The sequence below is a fragment of the Stegostoma tigrinum genome, chromosome 3, assembly GCF_030684315.1.
Source record: "Stegostoma tigrinum isolate sSteTig4 chromosome 3, sSteTig4.hap1, whole genome shotgun sequence".
NCBI classification, from domain to species: domain Eukaryota; kingdom Metazoa; phylum Chordata; class Chondrichthyes; order Orectolobiformes; family Stegostomatidae; genus Stegostoma; species Stegostoma tigrinum.
The window spans coordinates 24,898,626-24,911,680 of record NC_081356.1 but is presented as its reverse complement, the minus strand read 5'-3'; the positions used below and the strand labels follow the sequence as shown (position 1 = coordinate 24,911,680).

Here is a 13,055-nt window from a genome sequence, read left to right as displayed (position 1 = left end):
TGACCTTATAGATTTATGAAATCATTAGATAAGGTGAATAGCAAAGGCCTTTCCCGTAGGGTAGGGGAGTTCAGAACTAGAGGGCACAGGTTTAAGGTGAGAGGAGAAAGATTTAAAAGGGATCTGAGGGGCAACATTCTCACACAGTGGTTTGTTTGTGGAGTGAACTGCTAGATGAAGTGGTAGGTACAGGTACTGTCACAACGTTTAGAAGACATTTGGACAGAAATGTGAAAAGGAAAGGTTTAGGGGGATATGGGTCAAATATAGGCAAATGGGACTAGTTTAGTTTGAGAAACTTTATTGGCATGGACAAGTTGGACCAAACAGTCTGTTTTCGTGCTGTATGACTCCATGACATACCTAGCTTTCACCACCTTCTAAAGCATTGTTAGGATGGGATTGTTCTTACTAGCAATGCCCAAAAACATCATGAATGAGAAAAGAACGATTGAATCTGCTTTTTGAATGCAAGCATCATAAATTTAGCCAACATAAATTACACAAGCACCACATTAGCAACAGTTGAGACCTTCATGACTGTCAATGTCCCGTAAATCTTCACACAGATAAATATTGGCCATTTTACCTGTAGAATTTTTTTTGTAAATCTCTTGCAATTATATAGAACTTTACTTTTATTTGCAATGCAAAGTTTAAAAAAAAATTAGCTTTAAACATTCATACTTTCTCTGATGAATTTAAGTCCATAAGACATACAAGCAGAAGTAAGCCATTCGGCCCAGTGAGTCTGCTCTGCAATTCAGTGAGCTCATGGCTGATCTGATACTCCTGTATTCTACATTTCTGCCTTATCTACAAAATCCTTAATTTCTTTATTGATTTATTGCATTAAAAAAATCATAGACCTAATTTAAATCGACGGGAATTATTACCAGTCAGTGTGCATGATGATAATTCGACAGTAGCCCACAAAAAAAGGAATGAAGTTGACATCAGAGAGACTGAAGATATACCTTGCTGAATGCACTTTCAGCAATCGGGCATAGTCTGTAAACGAACCTGCATGTTTGTCAGGCTCTGGTTTACAATGGTGGTTATCTGTAGCTCTAGTGTAAGGTTCATTTTTAAATGCTGTAGTTTTAAATGCCATGAACTGAAATGTAGTACTGTTTGCATGTACCATCACAACCTGTACAATATTAAAACAATGCTTGTCACATAATATTTTCTGTCTCTGCATCTTTTCACTCTCTCACTCTCTCATTGACTGACTGCTTCTGAAGTTTAAGTGAGGTAATGTGAATAGAGGTCCAAAATGCCTGGAGCAGCATGTATTCTCAAGACCTGTTTAATGTATTGTGGTTCACAATGCTGAGTTTTACAAATGGTTTTAAATATTATAGGCAGTCAATTCTATACATAATAAGGGTGTAGCAATTGCTATGAAATTGTGAAATTTAGAGTTGAGAATATGACTGAGCAGGGCTGAAATATATGTCTGAAGCATATTTAGAAATTATATTTCAGCAATGGTGTTATGATACTTTCTTTATGGAAGGATGATACCAGAAACCTTTTGTTGCGCTTTTGGCTTAGTCATATCCAAAGTCCTTTCATGTAACTTTACGGTACTTTTTACCCGATGATTGTAAGAGCATCAAATGATCTGTTAAATTATCGCAAAGGTTAAGGAGATATGGCTCAGTTTTGGCAGCTGTTTCACATGCATCTTTTCCTGTTATGGTGTAATTGAATTGCATATGACCTGTATCATACAGCATTGGCCAAATTATTGCGTCAAAATTGAAGCATAATGCTAAACTATGTTGTGCAATTTGGGAAATTCTACTCTAGTACTATTTTCTTGCCAAACAACGTCTACTGATGTTGGCTTACAAGAAGAAAATACTATTTCAATTTCAACTGTAATGCAGACAATGACCATTAGGTGGGAGCTAGTGTTTCACCAATACTTGGGTTACTTGAATTTGATGTTACATGTTACTGGAAATCATTTAAACAGAGGCTTTTAATGCATATAATAAAATAGACATTTTTTAAAATCCATGCAGCTAATGAACAGGTAGCACAAAAATATTTCTAAAGTCTGATCATACTACCTTTCTCAAGGAATGTAATAATTATCCAAATCAAGCCAGGAGACAAATATTTGAGAACCATGTAGTCCCAGAACTTAAGATCTAACCAGTGCAACAGGTAAAAGCAATCACAACACGTTTTTCTGTTTTTTTTTAAAGTGAAAAATACTACTTGTTTATTACATCATTCATGTCAACATCCCAAAGGGAATTAATTCTGTGGCTCTGCTTGATTAGGTGTATTGGCTTTTCCCTGGTTTTGGAACAACATTATTTCTGATCCTTTTAGTAAAATATCCTGCAGCTCTCCTATTTCTTTCTCTGTTTATGTAACTGTTATTTTCAGTATAAAAAAGAGCTCATTTCAATCTATTATCCTTTCAAAAAGGAACTAGAGATTATTTTCTGTGGGTGGACCATTTTATTTATTCTTTCATGGGCTGTGGGCCTTGCTAGCAATTCCAGCATTTGTTGCCCAGCTCTTGAGAAGGTAGTGATGAGATATCTTTTTGAACCACTGGTGTCAGTCTGATACAGTACTGTGAGGGAGTTCTAGGATTTTTATCCACCAACAGTGAAGGTGTGGCAATATAGGTTGAACTATTTTATAAGCGACAGAATACTCCTGGATGTGTGCAGCACAGAAGGAGGCCATTCAACCCATCACATCTATGTCAGTCAACAATGATCTGACAAACCAGATCCCATTTTCCAACTTTTGGCCCATAGCTGTGGAGCATGTTGCAATGTAAGTGAATATCTTAACATTACTTAAATAATATGATAGTTTCTGACTCAACACCCTGCTTTTTTTGAACAGCGAGTTCCAGAATTCCACCACCCTCTAAGTGAAACAATTTCTCTTCAACATCTCTCAGCTTCTACCTCTTACTTTAAATCTATACCTGTGGTTCTTGTCACCTGTGCTAATGGAAAAAAATGCCTTTAACTTCACCATCACAATCTCTGTACGTGTAACCATATTAATATCAGTTCTTCAAGTTGAATTGTAACCACACATTTACAGTCCCTGCAAGAAACAATCATACCTTGTTTCATCAACCCTATAATATTGAATACAATAATTAGTAAATTTGATGAGTTTGCTTCTTTAATCACTCACTTTTGGCAAGCAGGTTGGTATTCATTTCAAACCTCATATTATGCAACTCAGTTTTACTCTGGTATGACAGCTCTACACACTGTTTCACAACCTGCTTCTCCCCTTCAGTGCTATGGAACATATAAGCCTTAATTATGTCTATATTTTAAAATAGTGATCACAACAGATGGATTAGGATTTTCTGTGGAACACAGACCTGTAAAAGGGGGAAAAGACATATCTTAATTGCCAAAGGTAGTTGAAAATGCAGAGTTTATGGGACACAGTAACACATGATAATTTCATTTATCTATTTGAAACACATTTATTAATTATAAACCTGACAAAACTAGCAATATGTAGAGCATGTTTGTTGTGCTGAGGCCATAAAACCATCATATGAGAAGGATAGTTACCAGACTCCCATTAGGGAAATAAGTAATGGTGCGAGTCATAAAGTTCTAATTGTATTGGAACAAAAAGGTAAGTTACATCTTAGAGATAGTAAGAACTGTCAGTGCTGGAGTCCGAGATAATACAGTGTGTATCTGGAGGAACGCAGCAGGCCAGGCAGCATCAGAGGTACAGGAAAGCTGACGTTTTGAGGATGGGACCCTTCCACACTGTGTTATCTATAAGTTACATCTTAACTTGGAGGTAACTATCATAGTACCAAGGATTGGGATAGTTGATGGAATTAGGCATTTCTAAGTGAAATACATTATTTGTCAATTTTCAGTATTTGATTGGACTATCTAAATACACTTTCAAATAAAATAAAGAATTAAATGAAAGCATAGTGATTTACAAGCTTTTGTCATTTCTCCATCTAGACACAAATCATCATCTTTCAACCTGTTCAATGGAAAATGCAGCCAAGATTTCCTTTTCAAAACTCATGGACAGGCTAAGTGTGGAAATGGAAAATATTCCATTATGGTGTAATAGACACTTTGAATATGGGAACAAAAAATCATTAGTCCAAATACTGGGTGATGGACTGTGTAAAGCCAATGCCAAAGCAGGGAAAGAAGGACTACAGGTTACATTGCCTATAAAGGTATTGTCAATAGTTCTGTTATTGAGCAGTTTAACCAAATCAATCATTTTTATGAATATTGTTGAAGCTAAAGTCTAACAATGCACAATTTTGTTTTAGTTAAATAATGTAGACAGCAATATTTTAAACTTGTTCAATGCTTAAATCAGTTGAAGTGCTTCTTTTCAGATGTCTCAATATTATTTTGAGATTTTTGACTTAAGTATTTAAAATGTTGGAATTTATTAAGAAATAGTGATTTCCAATCAGTCAAATTATTGAATTTTTATGTGCTAATAGTACAAATAGTGCTATGCTTTTATTCATTCATAGAACTATCACGTATAAAATCAATTAATTAATTAATCCATTTTGCTTGTTCCCTGCCTCACCCCTGCACTTGGTCCATTTACTTTAATCCATTTTCCTGTGATTGAATCATTAAAAGTTGAACTACCTGTGGATTAGCACCATACATTTTGCTGCAATTTGTATGTAGACTTGCACAACAAAATGAAGAGAAAAACTCAACCTCAATGTGGTAGAACAGGTTTTAAATTTGAGTATACTAAATCTAAACTTTGCTTTAAAAGTCATAAATTAACTAATCGGATAATGAGAGGAATGACAATTGTAGTCAGATTTCTAGTTAGTTCTGTTTTTTTTTGCCATTGGTACTGAACTTTACTTTTTGGGCTGGCATCCTAACCTGGGTCCTTTAGAAATGAGGAACATGTCTAAAATCCACATGGATCCTCTGTACCATGGTATAGATGGGGATTTCAGACCACAGTCCGATGTGAAGGAGCCGATGTGACGTGTTCTGTGGTTTAAATGTCCTGCAGCACAACCAGAGACATTGACAGTTGCTGTGAAAGTACCTACAATAAGTGTGGTTAAGGGTTCCAGATGATTAGTGCCCTAGCCAGGTACGTGATGGGAGTGCTGCAGGCAAATTAGGGAGTTGGGGGCTGGAGTGGGGCAGGATTTTGGGAAGGGTGGGGTGGTGAGGAGTATAAGGGGGTTTGATACACCAGGAATGGTAAGGCGGTAAGGGTGGGATGTCAAGGCTAGCAGGTAAGGTGGGGTGTTGGGTTCAGCGGTGGAATTTTGTTTTCTGGGATCTGGAGGGAGTGGGGAGGGGAGATGTATGGTTGTCAGGGAGGTGGGGTGTCTAAGGGGTTGGTGGAGGATTTCTCATGGTAAAGCGGAGGAGTCAGCCTAATAATCACATAGGAGTTAAACTAAATTTTCAATCATCCAACATTTCCTAAGAAATTTATTAACTTAAGGGATGCACAACCCTGACGTGTTTTTTATATTTAATGGATTCTTTTGGAACAGTCCAGGTAAAGGGGAATTGCGTTGTCTGCAATTTCCCTGCCAATTCCCATAGACTCAGTAAAGCCTAGGATCCTGAGGAGTCCCAACAACAGTCTGTATTCCTCCAACAATTATCTAGCAATCAGAATATATGAACTAATATTTTTGTGGCTAAACACTTCCAGTGCACTCTCCTACGTTTCATTGAGGCATCATACTCTGCAATAGAAACACTATACTACTGATAAAAAGATAATGAAATGTGAGGCTGGATGAACACAGCAGGCCAAGCAGCATCTCAGGAGCACAAAAGCTGACGTTTCGGGCCTAGACCCTTCATCAGAGAGGGGGATGGGGAGAGGGAACTGGAATAAATAGGGAGAGAGGGGGAGGCGGACCGAAGATGGAGAGTAAAGAAGATAGGTGGAGAGAGTATAGGTGGGGAGGTAGGGAGGGGATAGGTCAGTCCAGGGAAGACGGACAGGTCAAGGAGGTGGGATGAGGTTAGTGGGTAGATGGGGGTGCGGCTTGGGGTGGGAGGAAGGGATGGGTGAGAGGAAGAACCAGTTAGGGAGGCAGAGACAGGTTGGACTGGTTTTGGGATGCAGTGGGTGGGGGGGAAGAGCTGGGCTGGTTGTGTGGTGCAATGGGGGGAGTGGACGAACTGGGCTGGTTTAGGGATGCAGTTGGGGAAGGGGAGATCTTGAAACTGGTGAAGTCCACATTGATACCATTAGGCTGCAGGGTTCCCAGGCGGAATATGAGTTGCTGTTCCTGCAACCTTCGGGTGGCATCATTGTGGCAGTGCAGGAGGCCCATGATGGACATGTCATCTAGAGAATGGGAGGGGGAGTGGAAATGGTTTGCGACTGGGAGGTGCAGTTGTTTGTTGCGAACTGAGCGGAGGTGTTCTGCAAAGCGGTCTCCAAGCCTCCGCTTGGTTTCCCCAATGTAGAGGAAGCCGCACCGGGTACATTGGATGCAGTATACCACATTGGCAGATGTGCAGGTGAACATCTGCTTGATATGGAAGGTCATCTTGGGGCCTGGGATGGGGGTGAGGGAGGAGGTGTGGGGGCAAGTGTAGCACTTCCTGCGGGTGCAGGGGAAGGTGCCGGGTGTGGTGGGGTTGGAGGGCAGTGTGGAGCGAACAAGGGAGTCACGGAGAGAGTGGTCTCTCCGGAAAGCAGACAGGGGTGGGGATGGAAAAATGTCTTGGGTGGTGGGGTCGGATTGTAAATGGCGAAAGTGTCAGAGGATGATGCGTTGTATCTGGAGGTTGGTAGGGTGGTGTGTGAGAACGAGGGGGATCCTCTTAGGGCGGTTGTGGCGGGGGCGGGGTGTGAGGGATGCGTTGCGGGAAATATGGGAGACGCGGTCAAGGGCGTTCTCGATCACTGTGGGGGGAAGTTGCGGTCCTTGAATAACTTGGACATCTGGGATGTGCGGGAGTGGAATGTCTTATCGTGGGAGCAGATGCGGCGGAGGCGGAGGAATTGGGAATAGGGGATGGAATTTTTGCAGGAGGCTGGGTGGGCGGAGGTGTATTCTAGGTAGCTGTGGGAGTCGGTGGGCTTGAAATGGACATCAGTTACAAGCTGGTTGCCTGAGATGGAGACTGAGAGGTCCAGGACGGTGAGGGATGTGCTGGAGATGGCCCAGGTGAACTGAAGGTTGGGGTGGAAGGTGTTGGTGAAGTGGATGAACTGTTCGAGCTCCTCTGGGGAGCAAGAGGCGGCGCCGATACAGTCATCTATGTACCGGAGGAAGAGGTGGGGTTTGGGGCCTGTGTAGGTGCGGAAGAGGGACTGTTCCACGTAGCCTACAAAGAGGCAGGCATAGCTGGGGCCCATGCGGGTGCCCATGGCCACCCCCTTAGTCTGTAGGAAGTGGGAGGAGTCAAAAGAGAAGTTGTTGAGGGTGAGGACGAGTTCAGCTAGGCGGATGAGAGTGTCGGTGGAGGGGGACTGGTCGGGCCTGTGGGACAGGAAGAAGCGGAGGGCCTTGAGGCCATCTGCATGCGGAATGCAGGTGTATAGGGACTGGACGTCCATGGTGAAAATGAGGTGTTGGGGGCCAGGGAATTGGAAGTCCTGGAGGAGGTGGAGGGCATGGATGGTGTCATGGACGTAGGTGGGGAGTTCCTGGACCAAAGGGGAGAAAATGGAGTCCAGATAGGTGGAGATGAGTTCGGTGGGGCAGGTGCAGGCTGAGACGATGGGTCGACCAGGGCAGGCAGGTTTGTGGATTTTGGGAAGGAGATAGAAACGGGCCGTGCGGGGTTGGGGAACAATGAGGTTGGAGGCTGTGGGTGGGAGGTCCCCTGAGGTGATGAAAATCCTTCTTCTGTAGGATGTGCCTAATTGGTTATAGAATAAAACCTTTTACTTTATGAAGGTTAGTCATTAACTTAAGCATAATTATTCAGCAAGATTGAATTCAGATTTATCAGCATTAAATACTCAGCTAGCCTTAATTTGACTCATAAGAAAGTTCAAGTTTTCAGGATACTGGAACTTATGTAGATCTAAAGTTTATATAATGGATGTAATTAATTTCCGTTATGCAAGTCTAGCACAGTCCAGTCAACTTCTGTTTTTATTTTTCATGATTTTACTTTTTTAAAACAGTATAACAAAAAATAAACACACTTATTTTCTAATGCAATGTTCTCAATCAGCAATGTGTAGAAATATTGAAGAAACAGATCCTTGAATTTACTCAGAGGTTACATGCAGCAGAAGTTGAACGTCGCTCGTTGCGTTTGGAGCTTACACAACTCAAAAACTGCATGAATGAACTGAAAAGAGAAAGTGGGAAGACCCACACCCTTGAAAAGCAGCTAAATGACCTCCAGCAGTCTATGAAGGTGAACAGTTCTTTATTTTGTTCATTATTGGACCTTTTTTTTAAATCTCATGTTAAATAAAAACAAAATCCTGCTGGGCATTTTCCAGCAGTCAGCACTGAACTCCTTAAAAATTGTTTGCATTATGTAACTCAGTATTTTTGATGGCATTAAGATCTTCATGCCATTTGTACTAACTTACTTATCGGCATAAGCCAACAGACTGTGTTAGTTTTATTTGTCAAATTTAGTGTAAAGCCAAAAGAAAACTAGGTTGGATTAATAAAAACATTAAAAGTAACCATTGATTTAATGAAAATATCTCCTGAATGGTGCACGTTTATTGGTTTTTAAGTTTCATGAAGAGATTTTAGGAGTCTGCTAAATAATAGATGCAAGGTAATTTTCGTCTCATTTATTGTAAAAGTTACTACATGAACTCATTGAATAGGTTATGCAAGATGATATATATGTAGAACATACAACAGAACAGGCCCTTCGGCCCTCGATGTTGCACCGACCTGCGAACTAATCTAAGCCCCTCCCCCTACACTATCCCATCATCATCCATATGCTTATCCAAGGAGACTTTGTGTACTGTACCTTGAAAACAATATACATTTCTTACTGAAATAGGGATTGTATTTGAACTAGTATAACAATCCATCGTATAAGCTTTATCCTGGTATACTAACCATAAAAATTATGATACTATGAATGATGACTGTATCAAATCACACATTCATTATACTTTTTTCCCTGTTTTACTGGTTTCTGAGTAGAATCGTGGTTCTTTAAGTTAAAAGACTTTAGTTTAGGATGGTGCATAATTAGTCAGACTAATTGAATATTTACAAGAATCAGCCAGGTATATAGACATATTTGATAATGCTGTCATTTTTCAAACTTCCAGATGGTTGAAATGAAATCCAAATTCTCAAGTTGCCATGTTTGCATTTGAACCTGTTTTTTTTAAAATTCATATTATAAAATAACTCCTAAACTGCTGTATCCATTGGTGATGCACATGATTTATGAAATTCTTGATCTTGTTTAAGGGCATTAGCTTTATCTATATCTTTCATAACTTTTACGTTGAAAATAATTAAGGACAAAATTAGGTCTGTCCTTGAAACTATTTTGAGCCACAAATGGATGTTAATCTTCTGATAATTCATTATGTTGATCATGTCTATTATGATGAAGATAATCCTGGGTTTGTTACCTGATATTGGAGAAATTGGCTGAGATTGTTGTAGAAATTTTATAATTTGCCTTCTGCATTTCTACCCTATGGAAGGGGTGTTTTGATCAATAATCAATGAATCCTGGTGGAAAATGTATGCCTATAGATATTGTGAATGATTTCCATCTGATTTACATCCACTCTCCATGCTCCGCGCTCACAACAAAGAATTGTTAAAACTCAGTCTTTAGGATTAATTTGATGGCAATGATTAGCTAATAAATTCTTCACTAAAGACAAATTAACCAACACTTTTACAAATGAAGCACAGTATTAAAATCAGAAAGAGTTTATCAATACAAACAGTTTATCATGTAAAGTTCGAATAAGCACCAATCCATTTAACATTTTTTCAAAGACTATTTCGATAATGTATTCATGTAGACCCAGAAGATGGTTCCATTTGAGAGATTTGGGAGTATTTGCGAAGAGCTAAATAATGCCTTGCTCAGAGAACAGCAGGCCCAACTGCTATTAAATGAACAAGCACATCAGATGCAAGAATTGGGATTACAACTGGAACTACATTCCAATGAAGAAGCAGAAAAAGATCAGACCCTATCTGAGGCTGTAAAAGTAAGCAGATTACCACTTCCGTACAACAATCTTTATCTTATTTTCCAATTAACTCTTCTAACAATAAGACAGTCTATTGTGTAAATGTGGTGTCTCCAATTCCCTCATAAATGTTGAGATCTGTATGATTCAGCTATTAGCTTTTTCTTTACAGGGCTACAAATTAAAGAAGCACAAAAAATTCATTTCAAACTTTAAAAAATTGTTTCAGGAAAAGAATAGTCATTCTGTCTTATATAATAATAATTGAACAGACGCTGGTCTACCATCGCCAAGTTACCCTTTATTTACACATGAACAGTACTTAACTTTGGTATTGCCTCATTCAGCATCAGTGTGTCAATATCTCTGATACTTATCCTTTTTAATACGTCAGCTAGGGCTCCCTGATTGGACCAGATTAACAGCTCCAATCAGGGATGGCTGACCTCATTATGATCACTACAGATATGATCTTTGACAGCAAAAGAAACCTGTAAATGTGGTAAATAGCAATTGATGTATGGACTTGTGCATATTGTGTAAATGCTAAGAAGTGGAAAGAGTCAAGATAGGACGAGCAAGTGATTAAATAGAAATATGAGAAATAAGTTGTAGGTTGTAAGGGAAGAGGGGATTATGTTTAGAATATTAAAGAGCTGTTGCAGAAATTGGGGACATGGGAGTGTTGTATTGTGAAAGATCATCATCATCATATGCTGTCTTTCAAAAACTGAAAATCCTGAAGGATACTGTTTATACTGATGACTACATCTTCTATTGCATTCTCATGAGTGTTTTCAGAATTGATTTCTCACATTGCTAGCTGTATTTGGGGTTTAAGGGAGTGATGATGTAAATGTATCTGACTTCATTCTGAATTCCCAGCTGCTTATGTGATTTGATTGAACCTTACTGTATTGAACATGTTCTGAGTATGATGCTGTCTGCATGGAATCTTCTAACCACCACTTTAGACTTTTATTTAGACCAGTGTCATGCGGATGCTTGGGGATATTTCGTTCTTTTTGGAGAATAGTTGCTCCCTTCTTTCTGTCGGCCTTTTCAATAGGGATTCCAGGGAAGCATGAAGAAAGCAGACCTTTCAATTATCTTGGCTAAAGCAAAGAGATTGTCATGCAATTAAAAATCCAAATGGAAGATGCAACTGCACAGTAAAAAATACATGTCTCCTTTCACCTTCAAAGTTGTGAGGCTATGAAGTCTGGCTTCTTGAATTGCAATGAAGTTGGGAAGGATAGGCCATTGATCATATTAAAATAATGCCCAGGAATTTATACTGCCTGGACATGATGATAAAAATATCCCTGCCATCTTGATTTGTGTCTAAAATTTCTTTTGGGCTTTAACTTCTGAATTTTTCATTTGCCTGTGTTTTTATCTTAATCCATTCACCTGCACAGAAAGTAGGAAAATTGAACATGTGGCTTGAAAGCTAGTGTAAGAGGGTGGGCGTCAGATTTCTGAGGCATTAGGACTAATTCTGGGGAATATGGGGCCTGTAATCCTCAACAGAACGGGAACAAGTATCAACACGGAGATTTGCTGTTGCTGCTGGTAAGGATTTGAACTAAAGACAATGAGAAAAGCATACATAGCTGATGTGCTGAGGCCACAGATAATCACAAGAGCATAATATTATTGCTATTATTAGAAACCTGATTTAAGATAGCAGCTCAACATCCCTGGACGTGAAATACTCAGGCAGGATAATGAGTGGAATAAGAAAAAGCTGAGAGTCAATGTTCCCTCTAAGCTACAAAAATAGACATTGCTGGAAAAATTCAGCAGGACTGTCATCGTCTGTGAAGAAAAAAATCAGCTAACATTTCGGCTCCAGTGACCCTTCCTCAGAACAGTTCTGGGCAGGCGATTGAAGGAAAAATGGGTGACACTTTTGCGGATGGTAATTGTGGTACAGTTAAATTTAGCACATTGTAGAAAACAACAAAGATAGAGCTGAAGTAAAAGTTCCACATTCGGGGAAGACAAATTTTATGAAGCTGAGCAGTGATCTGCTGAAAGTGGACTTGGAGTAAAGGTGTTTGAGAGAAATTCAATAACAAATAGGTGGGAGGCAATCAAAAAAGATTCTGAGAGTAGTGTAAACATGTCCCCAAAAAGAAAAACACTGGTACTGCCATTTTTAAGCTGTTTAGCTATCCAGAAGCATATAGGGTAAGATAAAGTAGAAAGAAAGACAAAAATAAAAATTGCTGGAAAAACACAGCAGGTCTGGCAGCATCTGTGGAGAAAAATCAGACTTAAAGTTTTAGATTCAGTGACCCACCCTCAGGTGTTCTTCACCCTGCACAGAGAGATTGTATGTGCCATAACCTTTCTACAGTTTTAAGTGTAGATTTAACGCTGAGGTACATTCAAGTGTCAATCTCCAGTGTTTTACCTCATTCACAATATGAATTTTGGCAAAGTTCTCACTGTGGTGAAGCACATTCCTGTATCTTTACAGTGTTCACACTGGAGCTTGGCCAGTAGCAGAGTGTGAGTAAAGATCAAAACTCAGAACCCTGGAAGCTTTCCACTTGTCTCACTCCGAAACAATGCATCGACCCTGAATGCTGGAGGAACTCAGCAGGTTTGATAGCAAATGTGGCGACAGAAACAGAGTTATTGGATTCAAAATGTTAGCTGTTTCTTTCTCCATGGATGCTGCCAGCGTTCTGAATTTCTCTAGTGTTTTCTGTTTTTATTTTATTAGCACTAGAAGTCCAGTTTATGTGATTAAGATTGGCTGATATAGACCAGTGGTCAAATTTGAGATTTTCCTGGTCAGTATGGCTCAGTGGCTCACTGAATAAAATTTGAGCAGCTTGAAACTAGTTGTATTTTGTGATTAG

At 39.6% G+C, this 13,055-nt stretch overlaps 1 protein-coding gene across 4 annotated transcripts in view; it reads left to right on the top strand.

The window, feature by feature from the left end:
- LOC125451272 (coiled-coil domain-containing protein 171-like) overlaps positions 1–13,055 on the top strand; it is a 205,575-nt gene that overhangs the window by 115,115 nt on the left and 77,405 nt on the right. For all 4 annotated transcript variants that reach the window (XM_048528223.2, XM_048528221.2, XM_048528222.2 and 1 more), the window contains 3 exons: positions 3,999–4,225; positions 8,208–8,396; positions 10,006–10,197. In XM_048528223.2, the coding sequence (XP_048384180.2) occupies positions 3,999–4,225; positions 8,208–8,396; positions 10,006–10,197 (608 nt within the window). The remainder of the gene's footprint in view (positions 1–3,998; positions 4,226–8,207; positions 8,397–10,005; positions 10,198–13,055) is intronic.